Source organism: Arvicanthis niloticus, chromosome 8, assembly GCF_011762505.2.
Source record: "Arvicanthis niloticus isolate mArvNil1 chromosome 8, mArvNil1.pat.X, whole genome shotgun sequence".
Lineage (NCBI taxonomy): Eukaryota > Metazoa > Chordata > Mammalia > Rodentia > Muridae > Arvicanthis > Arvicanthis niloticus.
Genome location: NC_047665.1, coordinates 67,141,141 through 67,153,273, shown reverse-complemented (window position 1 = coordinate 67,153,273; position 12,133 = coordinate 67,141,141). Strand labels below are relative to the sequence as shown.

General features: G+C 34.8%; 1 protein-coding gene across 1 annotated transcript in view; it reads right to left on the bottom strand.

Annotated features, from left to right (window-relative positions):
• The window catches only part of Malrd1 (MAM and LDL receptor class A domain containing 1), a 665,455-nt gene that overhangs the window by 156,606 nt on the left and 496,716 nt on the right, over window positions 1-12,133 (bottom strand). The window contains exon 31 of the mRNA XM_034509650.2: window positions 7,023-7,180. Within this exon, the coding sequence (XP_034365541.1) occupies window positions 7,023-7,180 (158 nt within the window). The remainder of the gene's footprint in view (window positions 1-7,022; window positions 7,181-12,133) is intronic.

The following is a 12,133-nucleotide window of genomic DNA, read 5'->3' as shown; positions in this document are numbered from 1 at the left end:
ATCCAGACCGAAAGAAGACTCACTGATAAGTGGATATTAGCCCCAAAGTACACAGTACCTAGGATACCACCCACAGACAGTAAGAAGTTTAGCAAGCAGAAAGGCCCAAGGGAGGATGTTACAATCCCACTTAGAAGGCAGAAAAATAATCACAGGAAGCAGACGGAGAAAGGATCCTGGATGGGAGAGGGGAGGAGATGGGGAATGGTGGCACAGGTTCATTTGTGGGGCCTGGACAGGAAAGAAGATCAGAGGGCCAGGAGAATAAATAGAAATTTGCAGTCCCAGGGGCAAGGGAGTAGTGGGGACTCCTCCAGAGTCCTGGTAGGTGAGAGATTCTTGAGACTCAATAGGGGTAACCTTAGCCAAAATGCCCAAGAGGAAACTTGAAGAATCTGCCTCTAATAGATAGGGCCTCAAATTGAGGGATGGGGTTACCAATTCACATCAAAATGTCTGATCTAGAATTGTTCCTGTCTAAAAGAACTGCAGGGACAAAAAAAAAAAAAAAAAAAAAAAAAAAAAAAAAAAAAAAAAAAAAAAAAAAAAAAGAAAAGAAAAGAAAAAAGAAAAAGAGACTAGAGGAAAGGCATTCCAATTACCAGCCCAACTTAGGATTCATCTTATGGAAGGTGGGGGTCACCAAGGCCTGACACTATTACTGATGCTATGATGTGCTTACAGACAAGAGCCTAGCATGGCTGTCCTCTGAGAGGCCCTATTAGCACCTGACTGAGACAGACGCTGATTCAGATACTTACACCTTATTATTGGACTGAATTCAGGGACCACTGTAGTTGGATTAGGGGAAGGATTGAAGAAGCTGAAGGGGAGGGTGACACCATAGGAAGACCAGCAGTCTCAACTAACCTGGATCCATGGAGCTCCTAGAGGGGCTAGTCTGAGAGCAATCCCACAGCCCACCACCACACATATATTGAATGGGACTGCCTGATCTGGCCTCAGTGGGAGAAGGAACATGTGCTTAATCCTAGAGAAACTTGAGGCCCCAGGAAAGGGGAAAGCCTGGCAGGATGGGAGCACCCTCTCAGGCAAGAGGATGGAGGACTGGAATGAGGAACTGTGGGAGGTGGGACCTAAAGGGCTACAATGGCTGGAATGCAAATAAATAAAATAATAGAAAATAAAACCCTAAATAACAACTGTTAGCAACTCCTGACAATGTTCATAATAATGCAACATTCACTTTCATCCTAAATAGCAATAATAAAAAAAATTTAACACTTTGTTATAAATGTTGTCCCATGTCTATCTTACATGAACTGATGTTTATTTAATTATTAAATACTCTTTTAAATAGAAATATATTTTTAACTCAGCATATTTTTCTTTTAGCAGCTGTAAATTCTTTTTCTAATCTTTGTGTTTCCACTTCTCTATCCACAAACATAGAACTTTCTGCAGCAGACATGAAACCTACAAAATGAGTTGGCTTTCCAAGCCTGTGAGGAAAGGCAAGAGGGCCTGTGGAACAGCAAATTTGTACAATCACATTGTAAATTAAGGCATGACTGCACTAAATTATAACCTAGTGCCTGGTTAATATGTGACTATAAATTTACAATGTATTTCTTCCAATACCAGGAGGACTTCATGCATCATATTTTATTAGATAATTATTCATATTATCATAGTCTTATATACGGTTGTGGGAAGAGTTGTGAATGGTGAATTAGAAGCTCTTCTTGTCACAAAGTATCTGAGGGTCCACAGTCATCTGTGTTTTATGATGTAGATGAATTGGAATGAATTTGCCCTTTTAAGGTTTTTGAACCCAGAGAATATCACAAAGAAGAGAGCTCTGCCTCAAGTATCAGACAGTGGAAGCTTATAGGTCTGACGTTTTCTAGGCAGTGGTCAATATGAAAATTTAGAAAGTCATGGAGGGCAGGTCTCAATTTGACAAACAAGATGCCATCTTGGCTCTGGTCCTTCCACAGTTGATCATATGAAGTTACTGAACAAATGAACTAAATGTGTTGTTTCATATGAAATTAAGCAGAAGAAATATATTCATCATCTCTCTGGCCACTTTTTATATCTGAATAATTTATGATTATATTTTTGTGAAATCTATGATTTTAACAAAATTTGTACTAAAAACTATGTCATATACAGAACATGCAAAGGTTTTTCTAAAGAACTGTTTGCAGAATATAAAAGTGATTTTTGAAAAAGGAGTACGGAAACAGTAAATACAGTAAATAGACCATGAAAACAGCTCCCTTAATTTGAGAGGCAGGAAGATGTAGGGAGAAAAGCAGACAACGGACTCATCATATGTGTGGAAACTAACATTTATTACCCATGGTTTTATAATAGTAAACAGATGCTTGAGGTTTCTTCTCTGATTAACTTCATCCATATATATAAAACATTATTGTATAATGAACAGATGAATTCATATAAAAATTTCAGTAGTTTTTGACATGTAATAGTCACCTGATATTATTATATTTGATATTATACTGTTTTTTCTCAGTGCCACACCTATTTTCCTGGAGGAACAACCATAACCAAAACTTATGCATAAAAAAAATCTATTTTCAATTAAAATTATATAAAAAATAATAATGAGCAAAAACTAAAAGCAAACACAAAAACAACAAATGTAAGAAGTAGACCACAACAGTATCTTTCTGATAAAATGCTGTAGTTTATCAACATGGATGAAAATGAATGGTATGCTAAGAAAAACTAAGCCAAGCCCTAAATGAGAAATACTCCATGGTCTTATTTGTGTTTGAAAACTAAAAATGTGGATCTCATAGATGCAGAGAATAGAATAGTAGTTAACAGATTGGGCAGGTTAAAGAAAGATGGAGAAAAAGAAGTTGCTCAACTGGTACAAAAATAAGTAAGAAGAAAAATTCTAGTGTTATATAGTAACATGAGAATAATTAATAGAAACTCATTTTATTTTCGAAGAAATCAGAAGAAACAATCTGTCTAGAAGTAAGAGATTAAAAAATTGAAACACTGGATAGGTTAATAACTCTGAATGGATCATTACACATTATATACATACATGGTACTGTTTTACTGCTCATTGTAAACATATTTATAATAGGTCAATAAAACATGCAAAATGCAACACACAGAGTTTTAACAGATTCATTAAGCAAGTACCAGTTCAGAGGTTCCTCAGGAAAGAGAACTTCCTCATCAAGAGGAATGAGGAAAGAAAGTTCAGTGAACAACTGAAACACCAAGCTTCAGGACGAAGAGTGAACATAAGTAAAATCTCTATAATTTTAACAATCATCAGAAAAGCAATTCCTATGTTTTTGTAAAGAATATTTACATGCTAAATGAATATGAATTCCACAGTCTTTAATAGAAATTATTTAGATCTATGAGCTCAACCTTAAAATAAAAGCTATTTCAGAATAGCTAGGTAATTATACTGAAATATGAATGTTAGACCTCTAAGATGCCATTTAGATTTATCCAGTTATCTGTTGTCAAAACAGGAAATTTTAAGAAGTAGCTCACATATTCTCTGTAAGCAATTATAAGTATCTCTATATTACAGAAAATGTTATTAAAACTAAAATTTATTTTAATTAAATTTATATGGTATATTTTGATCATATTTTCCCTTCCAACTCTCCTCAGATTCTCTTTCCTCCCTAAACATCAATTTTCATGTTCTTTCTATCTTTCTCAAAAATATCAAAACAAACAAAAAAACCCAATAAGCTAAAAACATACCAAATCAAACAAATCAAAACAAAGTTTCTATAGATTATACAAAATGTCACAAAAATGAAATAAATTTTGAAAGGTAATTCTTAATGACCTTGATTTCATTAGGATGAACTCGTTGAAATTAAGATATTAATCATTCCATATATGTCTCTGAAAATTTCCAGAACCAGACTTCCAAATGAAGACTGTTATTTCCAATATTGGATTGATTTCTAGGTCAGTCCATGATTGAGCCTGAATAACTGGTCACATTTAAGCACAATACAAGAGTCATTATAACTTCTCTTTTTATTCTCTGTTCCATAAGGTCTAAAAACTTGAGGCAAGGCAGCTTGTCCCATCAAATCTGACATGGGCCAAAGACAAGGAAATGGGCTGCTTGGCAGGAATATGACATTGGCCAAGGACAAGAAAGTAGGCTTCAGGCAGGAATCTAACATTAGGCTAGAACAAAGAGTAATTTCAAGTAGGAATCTAAATCTTAGGCTAGAACAAAGAACTAATCTCAGGCAGGAACCAAAATATTAGGCTAGAACAAAAAAGTAATTTCAGACAGGAATCTAAATTTTAGGCTAGAACAAAGAAGTAGGCTTCAGACATGAAAATGACCTTGGGTTAGGACAGGGAAGTAGGTCCAGATAATTTGATCATCCTGATAAGCCCTTAGAAACACCGATCACAGGAGTGTTCACATAATTGGGTTTAATGCCTTGCTTGTTCTTTGACTATTTTTGTTTATTGTCTTGCTTGTTCCTTGACTATTTGCATCTATTGTATTGCTAGACCCTCAACCTAAAACTATCCTTAACACATGCATGTAATTAAAATTGTATAAAAGCAAAAAGGAGGAGGGGGAATAGGATAGAGGATTCTAGGGAGGGGAAATGGGGAAAAGAGATGACATATGAAATGTAAATAAACAAAATATCCAATAAAAATTTTTAAAAGAGAAAAAAGATATTAGTCATTATTAAAGTCTCTTTTCTGTGTCCAAATTTCAAAAATCATTTTTACTGGGATTGCATTTAAAACCTAAACATGTACAAGCTTAGGAATCTGAATTACTAAAGCCTAATATTCTCAGAAGAAAATAATTTGGTATCTCTTTGGGCTCTTTGGCAATATGGATTAAAAGAAGACCTTGTTGATTTTTATTTGAGATTTAAATTTTATGTGTGAATATGTATCTAAAAGATAGAAAGACAATAACCTGGTTAAGTTCTTCTATCCTAACAGCCAGAAAATATACAATAATCAGCTAAATATATGCTGGTATTTTCCTATAATGTCTTGTCTTTGTATCAAAGTTTGCTGATAACTGTATAACCATTTTTAACATTCTGATTATTTTACATTTACTATTAAAAGCTACTGAAGGGTTCCTAGTCATCAAGAGTATTTGTTTTTCTCATGTGTTCTTCTACTCAAAGCCTGGGATAAGTTGCAGTAGTTTGGTTTGTTCTTCATAATTTAGCAGGAAAGATCATGTGTAATTTTACTTGATTTTATGAACCTCACAAATTCATATTGATTGCTTTAGTCTTATCTGATGAACCATATTAACATGGTGATACAACTTAGACATACTTTGTTTGAAAATAATCTCAATATGCTAGACATCCTATTTGCCATTGGTAGTTACTGATTTCCAGAGTACATTAATAGTCCATGATAAATCAATCACGGTATCTGCCAAAACTTCTGATACCATCTAACTTGTTTCCTTAAAACATACTGAATGCTAATGGCTTTTCCCAGTTCATATGTTGAATTCTACAACTAAGCAATGGTATTAGGAGGGTTTGGGAGATCAAAGTCATCTGGTGAAAACTCATACACTTGGGTTTTGTGCTGACCATAACCCTTCCAGTACTTTGTTACTCTGAGAAGTTTCTGGCTCATGTAAAGAAGGATCCAGGATTAGACAAAGCAGATCTCGCTGTCACTCTTTCTGTTTAGGACAAATGTGTGTGCATGTGTAATTTTCTCTCAAATCTCTCTCCTCTTCTGGGAAACTTGCTCTCAAATATATCAAATAACTCCAATCTTGTCCTATGCCTTGCAACTTCTAAACTAGAAAACAAAATCTGAAATGTTAAACTAAATAGAAAAACCAGAAAGACCCAAGAAAATTCACCCATGTTAATCAGTCCCCCACAAGATGTTTCAGAGAAAAAAGAATGTCCTTATCATCCCCACCACCACCACCACCACCATCATCATCGTTGTCACTACCCTTTATCATTTTGATTGGTAATTCCTCCCCAATCTCCTTTCCAGTGGAATTATCTGGAGACTGCCCAGTATACAGAAGCATTCTCTATACTGCTAACCTCTAATTTAAAAAACCATGAGTCATCTCACAGAATGGCATCATAAAGACTGAGACCAATTTTTGTAATTTAGAGGCGATTTGCAGATACACAACTAAATACTAAGGGCTATATAGTTGGGAACCCCTAGCAGATAGCTAACCAAGTCTTCAGCAAAGCATGTTTAGGTATGTGTTCTAAATGGAGGGTGATGCTGAATCATGTTGGTAAGTAAAGTATGTTTGCTTTCATGAGTAACAGATCACCACAGAATAGAAAAATTAATGGAGGATGACCAGGAAGTTACCTTCCTGGAATTTATTACAACCAGAAGCTATTGTCCCAAATTACTCTATATTGAATGTAAAACTTATGGAAAAATCCAAAGTATCAAGGTGTTGTACTAACATGTGTAACCCTTAATTGTTAGAATGGACTTACTTTGATTCTACTGGTTTCCATTTGAGTCAGGATAATATTTCACTTTCTTTGTATGATTGTGTTTTGACTTGGTAAGAGAACCTGTCAGTTATTATAATTGGTATTGCTTTTCTTTCTTTCTTTTTTTAATTTTGTTTTGATTTGTTTTATCTTTCAGATTTATTTGATAGACTGCAAGGCTAATTTTATTTTGCATGAGATGAGATTTCTCGATTGTTACCTATAGTGTCACATTTCCTCATTGTCCTTAGGAAAGTTCTTATTTGCTAAGTACATGTAAAATCTACTCAGACTACTTTTTTAAAATACAGATTATCTTATAAATAGCCAATGGCATAATTAAGTTCAGGTGGCAGACATCAGTGAGCTTAATATTAACTCAGATGAAGATGAATGAGGGTTCTGTATGCCAAGGACCCACATCCCCAGGAAGACATGAGAAGTTAATGAGGGCACTTTGGCAGCATCATTACAACAGGGGCAATTAAACTCACATGTTGAATATTTCTATGGACACAAATCTATCTTCTTCCATACCTTTAATATCCCCATAATATAGGGATCCACCATATAGAACCAGAACCGAACAGTACACATTCCAAGGCTTGCTGGGAAGAAGTGAGAGGTAATGAGTCTTGCAATAGATCCTTCTCCAGAGAGAGAAGTGTTGACATACAAGAAATGCCGACCACTACCTAGAAAAGATTGAGGAAAAGTATTGGGTTTTAGTGAGACAATATATTTAATACAGAATGTGTTAAACCAAGTACAACATTATCATCTCAAACACTCTTCTTTCCTCTCTGGCATCCCTACTTAAATAGAATTTATCTTTCACAAGTCATCTCAAAATAGAAGTTAATTCTTCTGAGGAGAAAGGGGTTGCTACAATCACATGATATGCAGAGTTCATTTTACAAAGGACTAAACCCTGTGTGGATTCTGAAGACATACTACTATCCTTCAATCTCACTTTCAAGGCATAGCATTTTTTATTTTATTAATAGTGGACAAGTACAGAGTGGGTATTGGTATCTAATTGACATGGGACCTTATTTCATTTATTTCTTCTTCTACACTAGCCAGAGTATTAAGATTTGGTCACATTTGCTGCAGAATGTAATTCTGAGAAATATTATATTATTTATTGATGTGTGTGTGTGTGTGTGTGTGTGTGTGTGTGTGTGTGTGTAGCAGAGAGGTGATTGCCTATGTAGTCATATGTGGGAGATAAAGGTGATTGTCTTCCACCTTACATTTTTAATAAAAGTTCTCTTATTAAACATGAAGTTTGTCCACTGCTCATCTGTCTGGCTAGCAAGCAACAGGGATCCCTATGTCTCCATGACCCCTAGGTTACAAATATATGCTACTGAGCCTGTTTTTTAAGTGAGTGCTGGAGATCTTAACTCATGTCCTTGCATTTCCTATGATGACTTCACTCACTGAGTCCCAGACACATTAGATGTTTCTCCACTGAGCTATAAATAATGTTTGTGCACTGCAGATGCATTTGTTTGTCAAAATTCTCTCTCTGTATTCAATATAATTGAATTTGTTTTCTGTTTGACAGCATTGTCAAAACTTATCAATCTACTCTTCTATTCTGTGTTTTTTTCTTGGGTAGCAGATAAGTTGCTTGTAGAGTTCCACACAAATCTAATAAATTGTTTTCTATTTAATACACTTTCTTGTGGCTTATCACTATCAAAGATCAGCATCAATAGCCTTCTTTCACTTCTGATAGCAGGACTTCCTGCTTTCTTTAGTTGTTTCAAGTAACTTAGTGAGAGTGTTTTCTATTTTATTTATTCTTTCCAATACTATGTTTTAGTTTTATTTAAATTTTTATTAATCATTTTATTCATTTACATTTCAAATGATATTCTCATTCCTGTTTTTCCCTTCTCCAAACTCATCATCCTATGCTCCCTCCGCTTTGCCTCTACCAGGGTGTTCCTCCACCCACACACAACTCCCACCTCAGAGCTCTAGTATCCCCTGCTATGATGTGGCATCAATTCTCTACAGGACCAAGGGCCTTCCCTCCCATTGATGCCACTGATGCTATATACGTAGCTATGGATCACTCTATGTATATTCTTCTTTGGTTGGTGGCTTAGTCCCTGGGAACTTCTCTGTGGTTTGATTAGTTGATATTGTTCTTTCTATGGTGTTGCAATCCCCTTCAGCTTCTTTAGTCCTTCTCTTAGCTCTTTCATTGGTGTCCCCTGGCTCAGTCTGATGATTGGCTGTGAGTAGTTTTATTTATTTTATTGATTACATATATTTCACTAATATCTATTCATATTTAACACTTCCATGTTCTTCTTTTGGTTTTAAGCAGCTTTAATTTATTTTAGATTAGTCTTGTTGCTCTTTTCTTCAAATGTTCAAACTTTCTTATAACCAATGTAGTCAATGAAATATAAATATTTTGATTTCTATTCTGTGTTGAATTAAAATATGTCAAGATGTTAATTTAACTTCCTTGACTCATGAGGTATTTAGAAGCTGTTATTGAATCTGTATGTAATTAAAAGTTTTGTAATCACATTCATGTTACATTATAGAGAAAAATATGGAAAATTAGGGAGAGAATTAAAAGTCATGACTTTTAATCACTGACAGAAATGGGGTTCTTCTCAAGTTAGGCAAACATGTAAAGAAAGTGGAGAATACTTTTGATTTTATGTGAAATATCCATTCTACCAAAGGAAGATAGTAGAAAGCAGAGTGTATATGGAATCCAATTCTTTAGATTGTTATGTTTCATGGCCAATGACGTGTTTCTCCTGTTATGTTTCTGTGTTATTTGAGACTACAGGCAGCCTGACACTCTTGGATGAAGTCCTCTGTAGATGACTTCAGGTCCAGATGATTGAATATACTGTTCTGGTCAGGCATAACCTTTCAGATATTCTTTCTGCTGGATCTTTCCATTGCTAAGCAAGTTTGATTATTCCAGCTGTAGTAACAGAGTCATTATTTCTCTTTAAATTTCTATGAGGGTTTGCTTGAAAAACTATGAATTTCTGGTATTAAATTCTTATATGTTGGAGATTATTTTTTTTCTTGGAGGATTGATCTATTTATTATTATCTTCTTTATCCTTAATAATACTCCTTGCTTCAGAATGTTTTTCCTAGCTGTCATGTTCTTTTGATGAGTGTCCATCCTTATTTTTGGTTTCTCTGTCTTTATAGTAAATATACAGTCTGAAAGATAATATTTTGGTCTTACTCCACACTGACAGTGGATGCATTTTGATTGCTGAATCTGTACTATTAATCTTTATTGTTATAGCTGAACTACTGACAGTACTGGTTTAATATCTATAATAACTTTTGGCATTTTGGTACTCATTTTGTTTTGTGTCTGTTTTATTTTTCATCCACTTTCTCTATTCTGAAGCTAATTAATAATTTTATATAATTAAATTTTCATCTTCTCCATATACTAATTGCATAACTTATAAAAGCATCTTTCCTAGTAGGTGACCTTGAACTTAAATTTTATTACAACTAACTCAAGCATTCCTTCAAATATGTGCCTAGCACTTCATGGGTCACAGAAATGCATATTTTCCAACAGTACGCTCTCATTTACATCAACCCAACATTTTCATATTGAGGAATATTTCTCTTCCCTTATGTCAGTACACTTTTAGTGAAATACTGTTTATGGATGCTTCCATGACTATATTCCCCTTCCCTTTCCCCTTGTGAAAGCTGAGAGAACTCTTATTAGTCTTCTATGTGGAAACCTGATGAAGATTTCAGAGAAGATGTTTCCCTACTGTCTTCTCTGAATTTCATCTCCTAAAGTTTTCTATATTGAACCTGGAAAAATCACAGCTGAGATGTCCTACTCAGGTTCCACAGAGGTTCTTACCCAAAGTTTTCTCTTCTAGCTTTTGTGCCCATGTGCCCATCTGTTTCTCACAGAAGCAGTGGCAGTTCCTGTGTTCTTGGCTGTCTAGTAGAGCCATAAAAAGCTAATACTTTTCAGCTGCACAGCTTGTTTATTGTTAAAAGAATGAGCAGGTTTTTTTCAAATCTCCTGACATGCTGGGTAAAAGATAGAAATAACTTACATCTGTACTTAAGTGTTCCTTACTGAAGCCTTCCTCTTTCACTTAGTATACTTTATGAAGGCTTACTTGAAAATATCCATCAAGAAAAAAATATGTAGCAAGGCTGGGTTGAATGCACCTGTTATTTTAGCCTTGGGAGATTGAAGCAGAAGGGTTATAACAATTTTGAGGTTGCACTGTCTCAAAAACCCAAACCCATTAAATATAATGGGTCATAAGACAAAATAGAAGGATGGGAAACAAAAAATACATTTGTAGAGGAAAGGTGGTTAACGGGATTCAAAAAGAAATAGGTAAGGCTGAGACAACGGTGAGAGTAACCGGAATGCATTATATGCAAGTGTGAAATTATCAGGGAACAAATTTAGCAGAAACAATACATGACCACCACTAACAAAAACTAAAAGTATAATACTACCACCTAAAAGAAATCAAAACAAAAGAGAAAAACAAAACAAAAAAAAATAGCTAAAGGATGTGACCCAAGAATCATCATCATGAAGTTTTCACAGGATAAATAAATAAGAACTGAAATAACACGGAAGTTGACTTCCTAAAGTCCCCCAAAGGAGTTGGTATGTGCCACCGGATTAGGAAAAATAAGCAGAATTTGTTTGAGCCACAAGTAAATACTTTTAGAGTATACATTTTATTCAAAGATATTTTATTTCATCATTTGGAAATCAAAAGTTCTATGTGGCTCACACAGCCAACATATACTTGGACTTTCCCCTATAGTTTCTACAAAAAGACAGTGGCTTGTTCTTTAATAATATACTTTGAGACTATTTCATGCTATCTTAAATCAAATAGAAACACATACCCTGTCTTTTATCTTGACTTTTACATACAAAGGGAATTCAGTGTATGTTAACCACATTAAAACTATTGGTTGTAACCTGGATGTGAAGAAATAACAAGTTAATATAGTTGGAAAATGCAACTCTAGATTTTATAATTTAGCTACTAAATATTATAACATGCAAAACGTAAATGAGTATATTTCAATCTCAAGCTTTTTCTATACTAACTTCTAACTTGACATTGAAAGTCAAATATTTAGAGCCATAGGAAAAGCAGCAATTGCATTCATTGATGCAAATGTAATCAAGTTTATAGATAGAAATTGAACTCTGATTGAATATATTGCACATCAGTGTATTTATTCTTCACCCTATATATAGAAGAACCTAGGTGTAGGGCTATTCAGGGGGGCATGGACAACTTACTGGCAGCTGTGTTTCCGGAGAGTATGGCCTCTCTCAGCAGCTGCCAACTGCCAATGAGGCTTTGGAAACTATGAAGTCCCTGTTGTATTCATGCTATAATTCTGACTGGCTTCTAGTCATCTTATGCAGGTAACCACAGCTGTGATGAGGTGTTGTGTACAGAAGCCACGTTATATTCAGAAGTCAGCATTTTACCATTCTCCCTCACACCTACCCAGTTCTTACAGGGTTCTAGAAACAGTCCACAAAATGTTCTAAATTATGGGCAAGGAGAGATTGGTACAGATGACCCCCCCACAACAGACCACCGAGCCACTTATGCT